The 23,317-nt window shown below is 40.8% G+C and overlaps 1 protein-coding gene across 8 annotated transcripts in view; it reads left to right on the top strand.

Moving 5' to 3' along the window:
• KIF13B (kinesin family member 13B) overlaps positions 1-23,317 on the top strand; it is a 131,875-nt gene that overhangs the window by 87,473 nt on the left and 21,085 nt on the right. For all 8 annotated transcript variants that reach the window (XM_082305732.1, XM_082305734.1, XM_082305733.1 and 5 more), the window contains 11 exons: positions 2,150-2,179; positions 5,353-5,452; positions 5,784-5,910; positions 7,458-7,513; positions 9,100-9,224; positions 10,345-10,521; positions 12,128-12,220; positions 13,193-13,345; positions 14,338-14,415; positions 15,056-15,109; positions 23,177-23,294. In XM_082305732.1, coding sequence (XP_082161858.1) covers positions 2,150-2,179; positions 5,353-5,452; positions 5,784-5,910; positions 7,458-7,513; positions 9,100-9,224; positions 10,345-10,521; positions 12,128-12,220; positions 13,193-13,345; positions 14,338-14,415; positions 15,056-15,109; positions 23,177-23,294 — 1,111 coding nt within the window. The remainder of the gene's footprint in view (positions 1-2,149; positions 2,180-5,352; positions 5,453-5,783; positions 5,911-7,457; positions 7,514-9,099; positions 9,225-10,344; positions 10,522-12,127; positions 12,221-13,192; positions 13,346-14,337; positions 14,416-15,055; positions 15,110-23,176; positions 23,295-23,317) is intronic.

Here is a 23,317-nt window from a genome sequence, read left to right on the forward strand (position 1 = left end):
CTTAAAAGCAGGACAGCCTTAACACACCATTCAAAGAAGAAATAAATTGCCAAAGTTCCTAAAATTTATTAGGAGTTTGTCCACTAGATTTTACTTCAAATATTAGATATGGTAGCAATTCTAAGTAAGTATTCAAATTAAAATAAATCAATAGAATATATAGTCAAACAGTGTTGAGTTACAAATGTTAGAATTATATGAGCCCGTTGTTGGCCCATGTTATATGTTGGCCAGTTGTTTGACGCCCTCAGAAGCACTGCATCTCATCTTAAACGGCAAGTGTATTGATGTGTTTTTAGGGATTGTCTTCTTGCGATGCTTCTATCACTTTCTAGTACAGTTTGACTTTTTCCCTCAACAGCTGAATTAAAATTTAGTCACTCCTCTGAGTTAGCAGGCCAAAATCTGGTGCAACAGAAGAAGCAAGTCTCTGGACTTCCTTGATTAGCTGCCCTGCTCGAGACAAGGCCAGCCAAATGTCAAGTACTTTTTGGGACGTCTCCCAGCTTTCCATAATGTTTACCCTGTTGACAGAGTATGATTCAATGCCTGTCTGCTCCTCTTTTTTGCTTAATCAGCATTGTTTTTCCCTTTGATGTCTGAAGTAGTTGGGGTTTTGTTGTCTCCTAACCTTAGCAATCCTTTGCCCCTTCTGTCAGGAGCACAGAAAGGGAAATTTTTTCCACCTTTGCAGAAATCTCACTTTTCAGCAGCATCCTAGGCAGATTATTGCTTTTATTGCCCATAATGCTTCTGCTAGTGACTGCCTGCAGGCTCTCTAGCTGCCTTTCCATCCCAGCAGTCCCCGATACCCCCATCCTACAGAGCAAGTAAACTGTTGTTTCTCTCCTACTCCTGAACAGAGCAAGTTTCTTAAGAGATTCTTCTCTCCTGAGACAGAATGGCTGATTCTTGCAATTTTTACTTGAAAGCTGTTACACACCCACAACATACACATGCCCCTTTTAGCCTGTTTCATAAGGGGACAAGTCCCAGCCGAGCACTCTGTTTGTCTCACCCTGTTTCTTCCCCAGGGAATTTCTAATCTGTTGACCAGTTTCAACCATATCTGACAGAGCTGGTAATCCACAAAATAGTATGTTGTGTCAAGGAGAAAGACTTAAACTCCGCTTGAGAGAGAGACTAGTGAGTTGTATCTCACACTGATAACCCATGTGGGAAAGGGCGGTGGAAAACCATGTTTTATTAGTCCTGCTGCTTACAATAGTCTTCTGATTTGAACACCTTGATCTTTAGTCCCCTTATTAGCATTTCTCTATCTCAAGTAAATCACTATCTGTGGAATGTGAAAGATTCTCTAAAGACGTTGAACTAAGAAAATGCCTCTTCTATATGGCTTTTTAATTTTAGCTTAGCTAAGATTTTTGCTTTCATTACCAAGATACAAAAGTAGACTCTGGGGGCTTATTATTACTTAAATAGGTAAGTAATAACTCAGTGAGGATTGGAATCCTCGTTGCTTTTTCCATTCACTGTGCAGGAGTGGCAGTTCTGCTTACACTCGTTGCAAGTGGCTCTGCTTGTGGTGAATGTTGAGAATGAAAAGTGGTGTCTTCCATCAGAAAAGAATGGAAATCAGAATGTCGAATGTCTACATTGCAAGTCCTGGTGTGGCAGAGTTATTCTAATTCCCTAACAATTGGCTTAAATATTTACGATTTTTCTCCTCTAAATACTACAGCAAGCTGAGCTCGAATCCTTTACACCCGACTTTGATTTTTCAGTGCTTGCTGTAACATTCATACTTAACTCCTACAAGTAAACCAGCACATTTTTCTTTGCTGTCCAGGATCAATAGTTTTCAAGTTGTTTCACTGTAACTTCTGTTTCTCTCTTAAGGCACTTTAAGTATTCCACTTGCTTCCAATTATGAAGAATTCAAATAGCTATATTTCTGTGAATTTTTTCCATTATAACTGTTGGATTGTTCTAGTTTGTGTTTAGATGAGCTGATAGCAGCACGTCTTTGGGATGTCTATGTGTTTTCATTCTATGGTCATACTGTTGCTAAGCTCAGGCTTTTATGTGACGCTGCTAATAGTGCTTAAAATAGTTACCCCTTTTGCATTCAGTGTGTTTCCTGTTAGCAAAAAAAATTAATGATGTGGTTTTGCATGTTTTGGCCTAGGAAGAAGAGGATGAAATGGACAGTTATCAGGTAAAAATTTTGAATTCTCTCTTTTTACTTACTCAGACATTTTCAGATTAAAAGATGTCAGAGTAGGAACAGCATGTTATGTTTGTACTGGTTGGACATATACATATGTCTTCTGAAGAGACTAAAAGCTTAAGAATTGCATAGATTGTTATGCTACAAAGCCATGTGGTGGATTAGAGAGGTGGAAGGGAAAGAACAAGATGACTTAACATGTATTTTCAAAACAAGTTCCAATTGCTTTTCGCCTTTGGTGTTTTGGGGGAAGGAGTCCTCCTTCTTGACAAACTATGGCTAGATTGAGGTTGTCCTCATTAAGAACAAGAATAGGCATGGTCGTGTTGAAGATGCAGTCAAAATACTTCATGCCATTTCATATTATGAATGTGCTACGTGTATGAGAGCTGGAGTATGCTGCAGAGTAATCCACCCTTGAGCAAACAAGGGGGATTCTGTTCCTGGAGCCCTAAGACAGCAGTGATAAACCTACTGAAATCAGCAAGCTATTTTTTTTTAAATGTATGTATTATCACAGTAACGTGAGCCTTAAAGGGGAAGTGATGAGGTACAGTATCTGTGATATATTTTTCATCTTCTTCTGAATAACTTTAACAAAAGCACATCATCATCATTATAGATCTCAACTTTGTATAACGCGAGCAACCAGAGATTTAGGTTTAATGCTCTCTGACAGATTCTGGCATACTTGTAGGGGTCTACGGGTGAGTAATACAACTGTAGTTTATAGTCTTGCATCCACCCATTTTTCTTGACAAAGTATCTGTTATAGTTTGATGTGGAATGAATCTGAACTGCTGTTGCCATAAAAGAGGCTTGCCTGAAGGCATCCCAGAGCTGATAGCTCATCTTTGTGGCACCCAACATGCTGCGTGTAGAGTATCACTCATCATTTCTGAGCATTTGTACACCAGAGACAAATGAACTGAATGTTCTTAAGGGTACCAAGGTGTGTTTTTTGAAGGACATCAGCACTTAAGAAAAACTATTTTAAAAGAATCAGTTGCAAATGCCGTAACTATTGGGGATTATGAAGGGATTGAGAGCAGCCCTGACGAGAAGGACTTGGGGGTACTGGGGGATGGAAAGCTGGCCACGAGCCGGCAATGTGCGCCGGCAGCCCAGAAAGCCAACGTCTCCTGGGCTGCATCCCCCGCAGCGTGGGCAGCAGGGCGAGGGAGGGGATTCTGCCCCTCTGCCCCGCTCTGGGGAGACCCCCTGGAGCCCCGCGTCCAGCTCGGGGGTCCTCAGCACGGGAAGGACATGGAGCTGTGGGAGCGGGGCCAGGGGAGGGACACAAAGAGGATCAGAGGGATAGAACACCTCTGCTACAGAGAAAGGCTGAGAGAGCTGGGGCTGTTTGGCCTGGAGAAGAGAAGGCTGCGGGGAGAGCTTATTGCGGCCTCTCCGTGCTTAAAGGGGGCTTATAAGAAAGATGGGGACAGGCTTTTTAGCAGGGCCTGTAGCGATAGGACAAGGGGGAAAGGTTTTAAACTAAAAGAGGGGAGATTCAGACTAGATAGAAGGAAGAAATTTTTTACAATGAGGGTGGTGAAACACTGGAAGGGGTTGCCCAGAGCGGTGGGAGATGCCCCATCCCTGGAAACATTCAAGGCCAGGCTGGATGGGGCTCTGAGCAACCTGATCTGGTTGTAGATGTCCCTGCCAATTGCAGAGGGGATGGACTGGATGATCTTTAAAGGTCCATTCCATCCCAAAGCATTCTATGATCCTATGATTAACTAGGGACAGTGCCACGATGCGGGATGGGGATGGATTCCTAATATAAGGCTGCTAAACACTCAGTGTGAATGGTGAGTCATGGATAAGGACCGGGGTTTCCAGCTTTGCCACAAGGTAGTGGTTAGGGAGTTTTAGACTAGTTTGGAGTCAAAGATGTATAAAGTGAAACTTGTTCGTCTGGGTAGTACAGAATAGCAGCTAGAGAGAAAGAGATGCCTCAGGCTGGCAAGCAAAAGTACATCAAATAAGCTGTGGAAAGATAAGGGTTTGGACCTGTGAAGAAAGGCTGAGAGAACTGGCGTTGCTTAGCCTCGAGGAGAAGAAAAGGCTCAGGCGGGATCTTGTCAATGTATGTGAATGGGAAGGGGTAAAGAAGACAGAGCCAGGCTCTTCCCAGTGGCATGCAGTGAAAGGGCAAAAGGCAATGAGTCTCCACTTCACCTACTGTCCTGGGTTAACCCCAGCCAGCAACCAAGCACCGCACAGCCGCTCGCTCACCCTACCTCCCCCGGCGGGATGGGGAGAGAATCAGAAGGGCAAAAGTAAGCAAACTTGTGGGTTGAGATAAGAACAGTTTAATAATAACAATAACAGTAACAATAATAAATTGTAATGAAAACAACAAAAGAGAAAGAGAGGAACAAAACAGAGGAAAAAAAAAAAAAAGTGATGCAACCGCTTACCACCCGCCAACCAACACCCAGCCCGTCCCCAAGCAGATCGCTGTCCTCTAGCCACCTCCTCCCAGTTTCTATACTGGGCATGACGCCATACGATATGGCATCGCCCTTGGGCTGGTCTGTGTCAGCCGCCCTGGCTGTGCCCCCTCCCAGCTCCTTGTGCACCTGGCAAAGCATGGGAAGCTGAAAAGTCCTTGACTTAGTATAAACACTGCTTAGCAGCAACTAAAATGTCAGTGCGTTATCAACATTATTCTCATACTAAATCCAAAACACAGCACTATGCCAGCTACCGGGAAGAAAATTAACTTTATCCCAGCCAAAACCAGGACACATGCAAAATATTTTTTATTTTTCCTTACCGGGGTGGTGGTCAGACACTGGAACAGGTTGCCCAGAAAGGTTGTGGAGTTTCCATCTTTGGGGATATTCAGATCCCAACTGGACATAGCCCTGGGCAAGCTGCTGTGGTTGACTCTGCTTTGGGCAGAGAGCGGGGTTGGACCAGGCAGATCTCCAGAGGTCCCTTCCAACCTTAGCTATTCTGTGTTTAAGTTGTCCTGTGCAGAAGAAAATAGAGAAGAGCAAAGTGATTTCTTGGAGGTCTACTCTGTCTTTCTTATCTGCTTCTTGGGTACAGGATGAGCAGAAGGGTTGAGGAAATGTGTAAGCCACAAATAGGAAACATTGGCTTTCCTGGGTCAATATTTAACAGGCCTACTTTCCTCTTTCCAGGATAGGGATTTGGAGAGGCTCCGTCGGAAATGGCTGTGTGCCTTAACAAAGCGTCAGGAGTATCTTGATCAGCAATTGCAAAAACTCGTTGGGAAGCCAGGTAAGCAAAATACTTTTAAAGGTAACAATAGTGATAGGTTGAGAGACATGCGCACACGCTTTTTACCTTAATATATTGTAAAATTTTGAAAAGAAGTTAATGGAGAGTTGAATCTCTGAACTCACCGGTAATTTGCTTTCAGTGAAACTAAAGTTAGAGAAGCCTATATAAAATTGTTCGTTGTTCTTGTATACTGTGTGTTTCCTCGTTGCTGAATTTCTGAGCAGAATGGATTTTATTCTGTTATGATGGGATAAGATCATCGACACATGATAAAAGCAATTAGTAAGAAATGCTCTCTGTTGTCCTGACTGACATCCTGCTTCTCCAGATAAAACAGAAGATGATGCAGATCGGGAGGCGCAGCTTTTAGAGATGAGGCTAACACTCACTGAAGAAAGGAATGCTGTAATGGTTCCTTCTGCTGGCAGTGGGATCCCTGGAGCTCCAGCAGAGTGGTATGAACATACATTGCCGTATGCAAGAACGACTGTAAAAATGATGCATGGCCTGCTTCGGGCTTGGATTGTTGACATTTTTTGCTTTCCTTAATCTGGCCTCTATACACTGTATGAGCAAAGTTGTTAAAATTAGGCCTCTTGCTTAAATTATTTTATTAGGCTGTGTATCTGAAATCCAGAAATGCTATTTAGTAAACGATACTGTTATTGATCAGAGTGTAATTATGACCTTCTGAAAAAAGGGAATCAATATTTATTACTACCGCACTTACCATTTAAAAAAATTAGCTAATATGTTAATTACCTAGTTCATTCACTTAAAAGGCTGCTCCGTCATAATAAAACTGCATCTACAGGAGCATTTTGTGGCGCTCCTGGTTTGAGTGCAAAGTCTGTTTAGTCAGCAAGTGTTCCATGTAATTTTCTAAACATTAAAAATAGTAAACTACGCTAGACTGAGATTGCCGTACTGTAGCAGCTGAGGTGCTTACTGGAGGTGAGGAAGCAAGGTTGTTCCACTTCAAACCTCTTGGCTTCAGTTGCTTTCAACTTTCAGAACTTTTTTTCTGAGCAAACTCCTAACTATTTATTGATGAAATTGGGTGTCATGGAGTTTTAAACTCAAGTTTGTTAAAGCTAGTACTTCTGAAGCATAAAAATGGCAAGCGCATGTTGGAAACACATCAACTTCCACATCAAAGTGTCTGACTAGGTTTGAAAACAGTGGAGATGCAGGAGACTTCCTCGAGGAAGAATCTGTTTTGAACACATTTGCACCAGAGGAAATGTTCAGTATGATTCAAGCACCTTATATATGGCATAAGACTCCAGCCTGCTCGTGTTCACCATGAAGTTTATCGAGTCCAAGTTTGTCATGAGATGGCTACAGCCCTTTTTTACAGCTAAGATTGCAACAAGGAGTCTTAAAGTCCTTTGTGCTTCATATTACATTTTTAGTACCTTATTAATGTGGTGTAGCTTAAGAGGGCTGGGCCATGGGATATTTCATTTTAAAACAAAGCACCACCTGTGTTACCCCTTCTTCCATGATACGAAAGATGCCTTAAACGGCAGCTTTGACTCTTAAATATGTGTGTTTTGCAAGAAAGAGTAATAACTGTGTAGTGTGGCAGCATTAACGTTAGTTTAAAAACTCTCACTCTGGATTTTCTGATTCTTCCTCTGCTGTCTTCACTGCCGTCACTAATGCAGGGGGGGTTGCATTTAATAAATGTATGTGTCAGAGTAAATAAACTTAATTTTGCTATTAGCATTTTAGAGGAAGAAAACATTTCTGAAAGCAGAGGTCAAAGACTGTAATAATTCGAAGAGAGCTGGTATAAAAGAAATACCAATTTAGTTGAGTCTCTTGGAATCTGCAACAGTAAATTAAAATAAAGCTGTTTGCCAAGGTTATCTATGGTCTGGCTTAGAATTGCAGTTGCACTGAATGTAATATGCTGTGGGCTTGTGTCATAAGGTACGTGTGCTGGGTAAATCTGCGTTAGTTTAAATGCCGCCATTGTCCCTGTCGTACATTTTAGGACTCCTGTGCCTGGTATGGAAACTCACATTCCTGTTATTTTCCTTGACTTGAATGGTAAGTGGTTCTTAAAATGACAGTGTACTTTGAAACAAACTTTGTACAACCAACGACATTATGGAATTTAAGCAAGCTAATCAAATGAAGAAATGCCTTGAATGGCAGGTAGATTAATTTGAGAGTGCACATTTTTCACTGAAACATATTATTTAATGTTTCAAAATACAGCATTATATCTGGAAGGAACCATAGGTTTTAATAATCCCAATATTTTGCAGATATTTAATAAGTAAAATAGAAGCAGTAAAATGAGTACACCTAAGGGACTGAACAGCAAAAGCCAATGTAAAGAAAAAAATATTGTTGGGAATGTTCTTTCTGGGGTGTCACAAGGATATAGCACTGATGCTGTATCCTATAGTTTCTTTACTGGTGCCTTAGAAGAAAGTATGAAGTCACGGGTAGTAACGTCTGTGTATCAAAAAAACATGGCATGCTAGGCTCAAGTTAGTTTTACAGAGTGTGATCGTATGTGTTTCTTTAAAAAATGTATGTTTCAATACATCCAAATGCAAGATCCAAGTCGAGCAATATATTTGTCGGATCCTTCTAGCAAAGATGTGAAATCTTTGCTAGAACGAGAGGGAACGGCCTCAAGCTGCGCCAGGGCAGGTTTGGGTTGGGTATTGGGAAAAACTCCTTCCCCCAAAGGGCTGTCAGGGCCTGGCCCAGGCTGCCCGGGGCAGGGGCTGAGTCCCCATCCCTGGGGGGATTTAAAGAACGGATAGACGTGGTGCTCGAGGACATGGTATAGATGGACTTGGCAGTGCTGGGTTAACGGTTGGACTCAATGATCTTAAGGGTCTTTTCCAACCTTAAGGATTCTACGATTCTATGAAATCACAGCCAAGAAATGAGCAACCCCAAAGTAGTCCAGGGAGCCAACAGTGCCTAATCAGCTGAACAAATCCTTGTTATGATGTTTAAAAGAGGGTTAATGCTTGGATCAGAAGCATCAGGTGAGAGTGGGGAGGTGCTGCCTGTTGTGAGGACAATGCTGCTTTGCTGCAATGCTGCTTACATTTACGGTTTGTTCACCTCAAAAGGTGCATTGATATATCACATGGCTTCAGAGAGGAGCTAGTTAATAATTCATCCATGGTGAGGGACTGGAGCCAGAACAGGTTAAGCTTCTTTTCAAAAACCAGATTAAGGATTTGTTTAATCATGATCTAAAAGTACTGTATTTTGACTTATTCAACCAGCAGCTTATCTTTATTTAAAAAAACCCCACAACACCTAACTAATGCCAAATGAGCAGTGTCCTTAGCATGATTGGGCAGTAGTGCTGAAAATACATCTGTGGACAAAGGCGTTTAAAACTGGGGCAGATTCCCACACAACAGAGGACTTTATAAGGCACGCTTGAGTCTGCGTCCCCAAATCTTTGTGCACCCTTTCCGTATAGAAATGGGATTCTTTTTGAAGTGGAACAATGCAAGGAGTTTGTCTTACGTAGGTAGAGTTTAAGTAGCCAAGCTGGGAGTTAGTGATAAAAATGTGAATTCATGACTTGCCGGCTGTTTTTAAAAAGAATAATTGCTGTGTGTCTCCTCACCTTCTGCATTCACTTTTGTTTCTAGCTGATGACTTCAGTTCCCAAGATAACCTTGATGACCCAGAAGCGGGTGGGTGGGATGCTACTCTTGTTGCAGAAGAGGAGGAGGAATTCTTTGAACTGCAGATTGTGAAGCATCATGATAGTGAGGTAAGCAGAGATGCAGACCAGTATATCTAGTTTAAGAGTCTTTAAATTGTTCTCTTTATATATTCAGATGTGAAAATAATGCATCAATGATGGCGTACAAAGGATACGACACTTGGTTCTTATATGACTGACTTTGTGTTTTCAAGGAATATTTGCTAGGAGTATAACCGCGATTTGAAAAATAATAAAACTCAAGGATCTTCCTTCATCTAAATCCAAGCATTACAAAAGCTTGAGATTCTGAGTGTGTGTTTAAAAAAAACAAAACAAAACCCCTGAGCAAATTAGAGTACGGAAGCCCCCAGCTGAAAAACCAAACATTAACTGTTGCTGCAGTTAGCGTGTTTACCTCTGCATTATTACGTTCATTATACTCCATTTTGCCACATAGTTTTACAACTTTGCAATTTTTGGTTTATAATTTTTGCTATTAGGTTTAGAATCTCTAATTTATTTTTTTACCTTAAAATTTTGCTCCTTACTCTGAAACATATTTCTTTTTATATTTTTAGAGGAGCTTTCTTCCTGATGGTTTTGGTAGGTGTTTTGTTCTGTTTTGTTTTCAAAGCCTGGAAAGATGGCTACGAGGCCATTTTTCTTATGGCTTGAAGATAAGCCATTTAAATCTTCAGTAATACTTGTATTTTAACATTCAAGAAGAGAAATTCCAGCTTTTTCTGTATTGCTAGAATGTTTCAGCAACGTTATTTCTCAAATACAGATGGGAGAGTTTATGTGGTGTGATGGCAGATTTTTACTGCAATCCCTGTTGCTCTCTGGTTTATCTTAATAAATTAGGCCAAATGGTCCTGTAGTTCTGCATATGTTATAATTTATTTGCAATGATCCTGGGTATTCAAAGATCTTTTTTTCAAGAGGAAATGTTCCAGAGTTTGAGCAATTTGGCATTTTTAATCCCAACATCTTCATTTGGCAAACTAATCTTGATTTTTAAATGGCCTCTTCTAAAGTGCAGGGATTTTTCTTCATAGGGAGCGAAATGGAGAAGCTGACTCTCAAAATTTATGTATTATGTATTTTTGTTAATTATGCTTAATTAATTACAGTTAATTATACACCTAATTATGCTTATTAGAGGATACATTTTTTTCCTTTGCAGGTGAAAGCAGAAGCCTCATGGGATTCCACAGTCCACGACTGTATCCAGCTCAGTAAAGGAACAGCAGCAGATGAACGAGTTTACCTTATTGTGAGAGCCACTGTCCAGCTCAGCCATCCTGCAGAAATGCAATTAGTGTTACGCAAGCGCATTTGCGTTAACGTGTATGGCAGACAGGTATACCTTTTATAATCCTTCCCACTTTCACTCTGCCCCATGTTTATCACTGCTTGAAGAGGGGAAGGCTGTGATTTGTGCAATAGGCTGCTGCTATGACTCTTATTTTCTTGTATCTACCTTCATCTCTGCCTGAATGGAAGCCGTTTCAATGGCACGCATCGAGACTTTAAGCTGACAAATAATGTTCGTAGTATCTTTTATGTTGTGGATGATAATGCAGCTTTTTTTTAAAGGCTCAATGGCGTCGAAGTATGAGAGATTCGGTATTATTTGTATTAACGACTAAGTGCTTTATCCCCAATCACTGGAAAAAGTAGAAAGCGTTAACTTCTCATGAGCTTGGGAGTTCATGTTTTGCAAAAACTGTGCATCAGAAGAAACTTGTGTGTTTCCCTACTCTTATAGTATGTTCACACGTTACTGCTAACCATTTCTATTTATGCATCCAGGTATTTAGAGAGAAACTAGCAATAGTTGGAGCAGAGATCCCCTTGTGTAATTTGTCAAAGTTAATCACTCTTGGTCTTTTATGTTTTCCAATTGGCTAGTGATCTTACGATAACGTGTAGGTGAGAGCAGGATGTTTGAGAAGTGGAAAGCAGAAGGTTGTCATTCCATTTGCAGCATCATGTCCTGAAAAATATTTAATTCTTGAGAAAGATGGGGAGGAGGAGTTTGTTCAGCATTGTCTCAGAATCCAGCTTCCCCTGGCAGTGATAATGACAAAGCAGAAAGCCCGAATTGTTATTCTGTTTGCACATCTGTAGTTAAAATCTGAAGCAAGAGCAGAAGAGGTGTGGTCACACCCAGAAACCCTGTAGGCAACTCTAAACTGCGTTTAGTGCTAGGAATAGAAGAATACAGTTCTTGGTGCTTCGATCAGGCAAAAGCTTTTTCTGAGAAAGGGAACAGTGAATTTTTTTGTCATATAGAATGGAAGAGTGTATTCAATAGATTAAATTGAGCCTGCTAATAATTACAATTGTGTTAAGCCTTCATCAATTCTGTTTTCTACAGGTTTAGTCAATGATGTTTTTTACTTTTATTAGACACGGAATCTTTGGCTTTCTTGATAGGTGTCTAAAAATCCTCGTCAATACCCTTTCCCGGGTGTTCATCTCAGCAGCATCTTTGAATGACTCATCTCTGCATTAATTCAACAGTCCAGTTCTTAACCCTGCAAGGCGCCAAGTCAGCATAAACAATGACCATGCCCCCTTAAGTCATTCTTCATAACGATCTCTCTGGTCAAGAATTTAATGCCTCTACTTGTCAATATTCAAGACAAGTCACCTAGGGCTCTACCAAAAAAAAAAAACAACCCACCTCTAGAACTAGCAAATGCTTTGTGCGCTGGTTAAGCGGTCACCTTGCAATGAAGGAATTTAATCCTTTCCCTGTATCTAAAATACAGACAAGCAAATGATTTGTCTCCAAGTTAAGATCTTTGACTCTTACATATTTATTGGCTAGTCTCTTGGGTTTGGACTTATTTCTTTGTAAACTGTGTTTACTTCAGTTGAAATATGTTAAACCATGTTTTCCTTAAAGGAAGATATATTATTTTCTTTTTTCTTTTTTTTTTTCTCCCCCCTCCCCACAGGGTTTTGCACAGAGTTTCCTCCGAAGAATGTCTCACCGAAGTTCCATTCCTGGCTGTGGTGTCACTTTTGAGATAGTCTCAAATATTCCAGAGGTGAATAAGAAATCAGAGTATCTGAAATTGGCTAAGAGCCTCTAACTTTCTGATTTTTCCCTTATTTTGAGCATGCTAGCTCTTGCTGCTGCAAGCATAAACTATGGTTCTTGTAAAAGATTAAGCATATTCCTTTACATGCTGTGACTTAGCAGCAACCTATGTCTTATTAGTGTCACTATGTATTTTGTTGAGTGAGAATCTATTTGCTCGGGTCCTTGAAGAAACATTTTAAAGACAGAGAAAAAGGAAAGAGTAAAGATGGGTAGGTGAAGTGCCTAACGTAGGGAGCATGAAAATACGTAAAAAATAACAAAGTGGCTTTTCTAAGTAACGTCTTTATGCAACTCTTGATTCCTGAGCATGTTCATAGTTAGATGCTAATCCTTTCCTTCCAGATGCTCTATCGGAGGCACTTGTAAAAACATTAACACATGAAGAGCCAAAAGTGTGATTGCTGCCTGAATCTGTCTTTTATGTTCTGCTGTATTTAGCACTCTGTGTTGAAATGTTTCTCAAGCAACGTTCTATTTTTCTCTTGCAAGTCACTTGAAATTTTGTTTTCCTCACAAGATAGGTAATACCCTGAATGGATTTGAGCACTTTTTAATTACAAAATATCCAAATGCAGCCGTTCTGCTAATCAACGGCAATGTCTCACTGAGACCCTCAAAAAAAAAAAAAAAAACCACCACAAAAATGCCCAAAACCAAAAGAACAATAACTACGTATAGCTTGAGATGTCTGTGACAGTGGTAGGAGCACCCATGCAGTTTGTGTGGCACGAGTTCCTTCAATGTAACGAGGCTCATATTTAGAAATCTTCAACAAGATATCTGAATCTGCGCCTGAGCTTAAGGGCAGACAATGTTGAATCTGTCCTGCATGTTTTAAAAATGTGTTTCCTTCAGGACCAATGTGGGAGATTTTTATTTTATTTTAAAAAGATGTCATTTCTCTTCATTTTCCTAGGATGCTCAAGGAGCTGAAGAGCGGGAGGCACTAGCCAGAATGGCAGCAAATGTTGAAGATGCAGCTTCGGCTGACTCTGAAGCCTATATTGAGAAGTACTTGCGGAGTGTGCTGGCTGTGGAGAACATTCTCACCTTGGATCGTCTGCGCCAGGTCTGTTTTTAAGGCTATAGCAGACAGCAGAGAATAAGCTTCCTGAGAACCGTGTAGGGTGATGCAAATGTTCTCCTAAGTGCACACAATGGCTCACAAACCCCAAACCCCACTGCATACCTCAGCCTTACAAAGTGTGCGTGTGGCAAGCAGCCAAAGAAGCAAATGTAGCTCTTTACAGAGATGTTCTCGCTCAACTACCTCCAATATGGATGGATGGGACTGGGAGCTTTATACTAAATGCACTATTATGGGATGCTTGGTTTGTTTTTAAGACTGTGCATTGCTAATTATGGTTCAGAAGAGGTAGTTGTGTGGCATTATTTCCCTTTCTGAAGCTTGGGCTTTAGTAGTCGTTTCTGAAGTTGTTAGTAGAATTCTTGTCATTTTGCCCATATTCTACCTTGAAGTAACCAAACCTGTTCTGTCAATAAATAAGACGTTGGTTGAGTTAATCTTAAGTAGTGTAACTTGATCTGTTTACCAGGAAAAATACAGGAGAGAAAAACATTTATTGAAAATTGTTCTTCTGGATATAAACTATGCAAGCATGAAAAAAAGTTATGCAAAACAAGCTAGAGTATGCGCCTGCCCACTATAAATTAACGGTAAAGTGTGATGCACTCTAAGTATTGAAAGCAAGTTCCCTGTCATATATAATTAGTTTAAAGGATTAAAATAGGAGCTCAGCTAGGAAAGGGAGTCCTAGTCTTTGCATCTGTAAATCATCTCCTAGAATCAGAACTAGCTGTGAAATCCTGCATGTGCCAGTCAGCAAGAGACTAGATGTTAACGTTTATCCACTCTTACACTTCTAGCCATGTTACCTGCAAGTTTTAGATTACAGTAGACTTTACAGACGGTAAGGAGCCTGTGCAATACGGCAGTCTAGAAGCATTTTTCTTGTATAGACAAAACTATCCTGGGATGATTGGAGCTTAGATTTTTGCAAAACTTACATACTTTCTTTGGTTTGCTTCTCTGATTGGCAGGAAGGTGCTGTAAAAGAGCAGCTAATGGGGAAAGGAAAACTCTACCGCAGGAGCCTGAGCTCTCCCAATGTGAATCGGGTGAGTATTCCGTGCTGGCATCTGCCGCATATTGAGGGCAGCAGGTCCAGTCTTTCACTTACAGGTCCCTATGATGCCAGAGTCGTGGAGCATAGCAATAAATTTCCTTCTGTTTGTCTGTGCTATTTGTGAGCATGTAAATTGCTAAGTGGAGACAAAATCCGCACATATTCATGCTTTCATCATACAGGCTAGTATGCTTGAAAGCACCCCCATAAATCCAGACTATCTGAGAAAGCAATGTAAAAAGAAAAACTGCTTTTTTTTTTTTTTTTCCTGAACACTGGAGGTTTTTTCATTTAGCTATGAAGCTGAAGATTTTTTTTTTTCTTTAAAAGATTTGAAAGCAAGTTACAAGTATTTACTGAACTTTGTAACAGCATTGTGCATAAGAAAGATGAGACTTCTGTTGTCCAAAATTTGGAAAGAAATCCTTTGACAAGTTTGATTACCAGTTCTGTCAAATTCTGGTTCCTTCTAGGTCAATAATCAGGATTTCACCTTTCATCTCTTGCATTTCAGTTGCGCTTTAACTGCAAAACTATTTCTTTTCACCCTTTCTTGTGTTTGTCAAGAGGCATATTTATCCGTTGTTTAAGTTTTTGTTAAGAAATAATTCTTCTTGTCTTAACTATTTCAGCTTTCTGGAAGCCGCCAAGATTTAGCACTCCCTTACAACCTGAGCAGTAACCGGGTAAGTATCTGAAGGTCTCCTGGAAAATCTTCTGTAGAAAAAAGGTAGCTGCAGTGACTACACTATACCAGTTACAGGGGCGTAAGTGGGAAGCATCTGTAAAAAGGTGGGGTGCACCCATGTGCTCCTTGTATCCTTGGCACTGTTCCTAGGACATAACTAGCTTGGGATGTGCTTCACTAGACCTCTCTGGGAAAGTTCCCAGGCCTTCGTCAGTCATATAGCGCTGCTGCCAGCCGCTGTGGGACGTACAATGGCAGACCTGAGTCGAGCAGATGAGATTAAACGTAGCCATCCATCACCCAGGAGTGCATTTATCAGGGGAAATTTTCTCTTTGTCAAGCTTCAGAGCTCTTCCAAAGCCTTCATCTGGGTGGATGCAAACCTTCTGGGTAGGGGACACATTGGGGTTCATATGTAAGTTCAGGTCCTCCTCTAGGACAGAATAGAGGCCTATGAAGAGAGTCTCTGACCTTCAGAGGGAAACCAGCAGTCTTAAGCTTGTGGTGGGTGATAATTCAGCCCATTACACTCCTTAAAAACAACAGTATAGATCAAAAGTATTTCTTTAAAAAGTGAAAGATTAAATTTAAACGTATTTTCCAAATCCTAGATAAACTGAAGTGTCTTCTCCTGATGGATATTCTGCCCAGTGAGCGTGTAGTCATTTTAAAAGGGAGAATCTAGTGGTGACAAGGCATTTTAATGCATAATGCAATTGCACGGAATAATAGAATTTTGATGTAGTGCTCTAGCATTGGTTGCTAAATCTGCTACATCTGATCCATGTAGAGAATGCTAAAATATGTGCAGGTGATAAAGTGCTTATGGCAACTTCTGTTTGGAGAGAACTGTGGGATGTTTCAATATTGTAGGTTTTTAAAGCAAAAATTAAAGACCAGAGTTCTTAATGATTTCTGTTTTTTTCCTCCCTTCCCCTCAATGATTTCTCTCATTGCATGTTTCAAGAGTCCAAAGGTCCCAGCAGAGGTAATGCATTAGGTCCACCTAATGAGTGGGATAAGAATTTTATCTCACTATAAAGTTTATTTTGCTCACTTACGCGCTTTTACTTCCTGCTTTGAAGATGCTGCTGGCGGTGTCTCGTTTGCATAGTACACAGCAAATGAGCTTTTTCCCTTGAAAAGCCTGTCATTGATGCAGTGTGAAACTGGTACAAATGAGAGAAGTTTCTCCTTCTTGGGTGCCTCTTATGGTTTGTTACAGAGCTATAGCTATTTAATGCTATTTCTCACAGTTCTTTGGACAGGGTGAAGTTATTTCAGAAATGGCCCCATCTCAGCTAAAAAAAAAAATAGACAGACATGAAAGCAAGCAAATATATGCCAGTCATGGGTACGTTAGGCTGGAGATGAGATAAACGTCGAGAGTTTCTTCCGAAGCTTTCTCTGGCTTTATGGCTTCAGATAGTTCAGCGTTAACAACACTCTGATTTCTATGAAAGAATGATTTTAAATTAATACTGGGCCAATGGAAAACATGTTTATCCTTAGTATCATGTTAACACTCTCGGAGGAGTGTTTGTCCCCTTAGTTGTACCAGGCTTTGGTTAACCAGGCTTACTTGGTAGTGGTTTGCATGGGGTTTTGCAGGTCTTCGCTGTGGTTGATGTAGCCGCTGACAAACCCACCGTACCGCTGTAACGTGGAGCTGAGACGGTGCAGCTTACCTCCTTGCTCGCAGCGTGCTTCATTTCAAGGCACTTGTTCCTCAGGACACGGCGGGTGCAAACTCCCCTGTTAGCATTTTCTGATTTCAAATGGATCTCTGGTTCCGTTTCCCTAGGGAGGTGAAGGAAAGCGTTTGTAATCACAGTGAAATGTTAAACAAATTCTTAAATGTTCCTATAGCACACAGACATCATAAAGCACACTGGTGGTATCAGTCGTGTATCTATTTTAGCATAACGGATCTGAGAATGGCTTGATATGTGGAGTTTCAGCTACGTGAGATGTCTTTGTCACTTGCAGAGAAATGTAGTGAAAAAGAAGTCTTCTCCAGCAGTCATAAATCGTTATTTTACCAGGAATTTGGTTTTGTTTACAAGTGACTATAATAAGCTAATCTCAAACAAGTGGTTTATTATATCATAAGAAACATCAGTCACAGGATAGTAACGGCATCCTGAATTGGGCGGAGAACTAATCTGTCAAGCCTGCGTACTTTAATATTAGTGGAAATCCCCGACACATTTCAGAATATTCCTCTCCTTAACTTTTATTCCACTACTTCATTTTTCTCTCTAATTTTAATGTTGTTATTCCTTGCATTCCTGCTGTCTTTACCATGGATTTTTAGCTTTGTGGAAAGGGCTCTTCAGTCTCATTCCTGTACGTAAAGTACCATTCATACTGGTAAAATCATGAATGTGGGCTCTACTTCATTCTTCAGTACTATGAATAGCCAGGACTCATTCCCCTGTAAACAAGAACATTAAACAAGTTAGAATAAGAAGTAAAGATGGTGTTGGTGCAACTAAAACAGGCAGATCAGAAGTTTCCGGAATTCGGACCCAGATTCATCTTGCAGCCATGGTTGAATCTGTGTTACTACAGACGTGGATGGGTGGTCATGCCCCCATGAAGAGCTGGAAAAGCCCTTTTCCAGGACTGGAGCCGGGGCATGGGTTTGGCTTATTCTGAAAAAAACATTAAAGACTATCTCTGTGTGCTGACACCACAGAGAGCTTCCAAAGAGGAGGGCGACTGTCACACTGAGATGTGCATTCATCTGAAATATTTAAGTCACCATTGGGATTTTTTTAATACTAACTCATAAGATGAAGCTACCTCACTGGCTGAGAAGGCAAGGAGATGCCTTGTAAATTTGCTTCAGAATACAGTCTTATGGATGTTTCATATTAGGTTGACAGGACTGCATTTGGTCTCACCTCTAAGTTATATCTGCTTGCTTAAATGAGAAAAAGCCAATTTTTACTCCTGTTATCACTACAGATATGGCTACAGGAGAGCGAGATGAATTCTATTTCATCTTGCACATCAGCACATGTCAGGTGATGCAGGGGTATAGAGCCTCTCAGTGGTGATAAAAGATACGGAGCTGGATTTTTACATTCCAGGGTGTTGGCATTGGAAGTTTAAAAATTCAATTGACTTAAACTGGATGAATCAGATGCACAAAGGATGGAAGGCACCTCTGACTTGTTTTACAGGTCTCCTTCAGACTATAATCACATATTGATGAAAAATTTCGTGAGTTGTTCTTAAAATACCTTTGCACAATAGCTGGTTTGTCTTCGACAGTCATCCTTCCTTTCCCAAAGGTCCAGTAGTTTGTAGCTCAAAAGCCTTGTATCCAAAACCCAAGTAAGACAAGACTGTGCCACTTAACCTTCAGGTTTTACTGGGAACCAGAGTTTTTTCAGCAAATTGGTACCACGTAGATCAATTTGAATAATCACGCTGTTCGTGAGAACAAGTGCCTTTTGTCCCAGCTGTATGCTTATATTTAAGTGCTACATGGTCACCTTTTCCTAAGCCTTTTCTGAACCGCTAAAGTAATAAAACACAAGAACTCTTCATTTCTCTTACCCAGTGGCAGCATTTTAATGGTCTGTCAACTTCAGGAAAAGAATTGTTGTCAGGTAAAGCCTTCAGATGACTTAGGTAGTGATCACCCATATTTGCTCTAAAGATTTTGTGCATGTCGGTGCTGACCTGAAATAAATTCCCTGGTGTTTTTCGTGGAGGATGTGTGAAAGAAGGGAAGGCAGAGGAGAAGAAGGAAAAGGTATTCTAGAAATAAACCACTTTATAAACAGCTCTGTATCAAAATACATCAAGGGACATGCATTCTTCTGGTGGCTATTTTTGATTTGTTAAATTAAGTCACTTGACTTCTGTTTGGTCACTTGGCAGAGACCAAATATATTCATGAAATGATGGCTCCTCTGGGCAAATGATTTACAAGCTTCCTTCCTTTCTCTCACCACCCTTCTTGATAGAGGAAAGATTCACAGCACTTAAATAATACCAATGGCTTAGACTTAAAGTGTGTAAGTGTTTCGGTTAGTGAATGCACAAAGCAATCATGGGAGAGTGCCATATAACATGCTTATGTGAAACTTGGGAACTTCGTCAAGTTAATATGGTTAATAATTCTTACTTTTTTTTCTTTTTGTGAGATTGAGATGGGTTATCTTTCAATCCAGCTTAGTAAAATCAATCATTCCGGAACTACCTTTTGCCTCTGCAGATTCTTCGCACAACAGTTGACCCTTTCAGTTGTCTCCGGTATTTTCTTTTGCAAATGTTTCTCCACCTGTTGCCCTGATTTACCTACTTTTTAATGGTTTGCTGTCATCTCAGACTTGAGGCTCACATAACCCCTGACAAATCTGACCTTCAGTCTAAAATGATGATCTTTCCACTCACTCCAAAGCAAGTGTTATTTAAAAACCCAGCATGCTTTAAGTATATGGGCCAGACAAATCCTGTTCTCAAATGCGTATTCCTGTTCTCACGACCTGCATTTTATTTAACCTGGCAAAATGTAGAACGTTAAATTAAAATTATGTAGAAAATGTAGTCATCTGTAATACTAAGACTGAAGCAAAATTTCCTAAAGATTCTAAGAAAAAAGTTTTTCCTAAGGAAAAAGTCACTAAATCTTGCCATTGTGTCTGTACAGGATGAATATTCTGAAAGTGTTTTGTTCTGTTTCTTACCTATTCCGATTTTTTAATCATTCTCTAAGCAGATCTAAAGTAAGATACTTGCCTGAAATTATTTTTGTTGGAATGGTCAATGAAGGGCACTTCTGACTCAACAAATAGTGATTCAGAAAATGATTCAGCTGCTCCTTATCTGCATTGAATTGGTGTTCTAGTAAGCTAGAAAACTTTCCTGTAATAGTCTTTGTTTCTTATGTCTCTGTGGTCTCCAGAAGCACTTAGACTTGGCCTATAGATAGAAAATTATTAAGACATGACACCCTTATCCATTTGTCTTTAGTAAGTGGATCGTTACCCTAAGATCCAAAAGTAACACTAATCCAGCTTTGTTATGTCCTCCAAAAAAGAAGCCTTCAGATGCTTTGCACTCTTCCATAGTTGTTTTTCTTAACCTAATGCCAACATCTACCAGGCTGATTGCAGACCAGAAGGCAACAAAACCAAACAGTATTTCGAAATTATTTGAGTCTTGTGATGAATTCCCACCCAATAGTCATCTTTTTTTTTTTTTTTTTTAAACTCCTTCAGCACCACTGAGCTGGTGCATCCAAAAAATACTGAATTACACTGAGATATTTTCCCCATCTGGATAGAGTATGAACTCTTTTTTTTGTGTTTTGACTCTCCTCCTGCAAACTAACCCGTCGGTGGGAACCAGAGGAGGAGACTTCAGGAAACATTTCACATCCCAAGGGGAAGACGGTTTGAGCATAGTCTGAAGTCGTTGGCCGTTTCCATGCTGGCTTTCAATGTCTTCGATGATCAAAATGGCAGGGTAAAGCAGTCTCTGAAGCAGTCTTTTGAGTGGATGTAAGTGGGGCAAGACCGCATGCGGTGAGGCCACCTGAAAGAAACCTGCACTAGCTGAAACTCAAGATAGCAAAAGCCTGAATAAGAGTTTCTGAGGGGTGGAATAGGAAAGGCTGTTTCATAGAAGCATTTTGTGGGAAGAATTTTCCAGACGTATGCATGACTTTTTGATGTGTGTGAGGCATAAATGAGTTGCAGGTCAAAGATAATGCTTAAGTTGGGGGCTTAAGGTATGGGTAGAACCGCTCTGTCATCCATGCTGATAGTGCAGGAAGCTTTCAAGAAGGGCTTAAACACCAGAGTCCTCAAAAATACAAGACTAAACAAACCCCTGATATTACTGCTAGTCCCAGCCTGGGTTACATCAGTTTTGACATTCAGGATGGCTGCCTCCAGTCAACTCGGACGTCCATTAGTCTTTAGGTGTCCCGAATGTTGCTTCACAGAAACAGCGCCTGTTGTCTCTGCATCTAATAATATAGATGTTAGCTAGTAGAGGTCTGAAGACAGGTGCTGCTCTGCAAAAGTGCAAGTTACTTGCTATTCAAAGCAGGAGAGCTTCCATGGGACTAACTTATAGATCCAAATGGAAACGATTTTTGCTCTGGGCTGCTCAGTGTGACCTTCAACCCATTGGAGAAATCTATTCCTCCTATCCTGGCTTATTTATTATTTGTGAAACATTCATGACTTCAAGTTACAGTTAAGATTAGTTTAGCTACCTGTCATTTTTCTGTTCAAGGTCAGATTATTTCCTTGCATCCAACAGCATGAAGCTTCTTGAAAAGTTGCATTTCCCCTTCTTCCCTCAGGAAAAAATAAATAAAACTTGTGGTCTGGGATGTAGCAGATCTTGTGACCCCCTTGTGACTCATTTCTATTGTGTTTGCTGTACCATATCGTTGTGAAGATATTCCTCTTTCTGTTGTGTCTTTTAAAAGGACAAGCAAGATTCAGATACAGGTACAATATAATCCAGACAAGTACAGATATTGTACCAACCATACCATAACTCTTGACCAGAAGTGGGATCAGACTTCAGTTTATATCGGTTTGGCTGCACCATCCTGTCTTTGCAACCTCTATTTCTGGAGAGGTGAAACTTTGCAAGCTTGTAGTCCTGAGGGCACTCTGCTACCTGAACAGGACAACACTTTTCCACAAGACATTGAGACTTCTTGTAGCATTTGAGACCAGATTCTTTTCACCCATAGACCCTAAAATAGGTATCGAATTGCCTTAAGGTCTCCTATAAATTAAGTAAATTAGCAACAAATAGCTTAGAGACTACTCTTCAGCAGCACAAAGGAACTCATGTTGCGAATGTGCCTGTATCAGAAGTTTGCAGGACGACCACATGGACTTCAGCGCCTGCCTTTCAGCTCTGCACAGCTAACGGGGCGCTCAGTTTGGTGAGGCAATGTACTGTCTTGTATCCGCATGAAGCTTTCAGCAGAGACACCCTCTGGCCAGTCGCTTAGTGTAGTCATTGCAGAGGAATCTGTAAACGATTTTACATATCAAGATGATAGAGTTAGGAAGAAAAACCGATTTGGCCACATAAATTCTTGACACTCATGCACTGGTGTGAAATAGTAGCTTGGAGATTCTCCCTGTTAGCCAAGAGACTTTGTCACTGAGGCAGTTTCTGACCCGTAATGTTGAGATGAAAGATGCAAAACCACAGTGGACCTTTGTGAAAGTGCGAGAAATCGCACCCCACGTGCAGAATGGTGTGTGCCTCCCTTGGGGTCCATCTGAAAACCCAGCTAGAGAGTCCCGGGACCTTGGGAAGGCAGATGGCCTACTGCCTTCTTAGTTGCTGTTTCTTCCTACCTCGTCTGCACTCAGGCTCTTGCAGGTCTGAAAATCATCGTGTTTCATCTTCACTAACCATGTCAAAACTCTAACCTGTCTTTACTTAGTCTTTTTCTTGGCTCCTGGTATCCACAGCTTCTTGTCGTGTATTCCACTTTCCTCTTTTCCTGGCTGTTAAAAAAAAAATTGCACTACACAGTTGTTTCCTCTTGATCTGATCAGCTCATCCGTTAGCTGACCCTAGGCACTAACATCCAGCCTTTAGGTCTAAAATCATATTTCTTTTCTTGTTCAGAGCTCCGTCTGTCCTCACCCCTTCTCCCTGACACTCTCTATATCCAGATTTCACTTGTGTCCGCTTCCTGAGAAGACAGTGAAATATTTAGGAATTTTGGGCAGGCAGTGCTATTTTATTTTCTCCTGGGTGTAACTCTTCACCACGTTGTACCTTCCAAAACACAGCTGCACAACTGAGTGAACTATTATAGCTTTAAGGTCTATAAGTAGAGTTTTTATGTGCCTTGATGCTGATGGGAGCTGAGGGTGCTTATCTTTGCAGGACTGGGTGTTTCAACTAAAAGCGCCTCTGGGGAAGGGTCTTTCCTCAGCTCTGTGCATTCTGAACTTTGCAAAGGGGCTGTGCAGGCTGGCATGGTATGTAAGTATTGCTGTACTCTTGCTGGTGTGCTAACTTTGAAAAATACAACCTTTTTTTTTTCCCCCAGGGCCGATGGGAGAGTCAGCAAGATGTATCCCGAGGTGCCACAAATTCCCGTAGAGGCATTAGTCCATCTCGTACCTCTTTGCCGGGCTCTGGGCAGCAAAACCACTCTCCTGATCCAGGTAAGGGCTTTCCTAAAGCTAAA

Source organism: Platalea leucorodia (genome assembly GCF_965183815.1).
Source record: "Platalea leucorodia genome assembly, chromosome: 3".
Taxonomy (NCBI): domain Eukaryota; kingdom Metazoa; phylum Chordata; class Aves; order Pelecaniformes; family Threskiornithidae; genus Platalea; species Platalea leucorodia.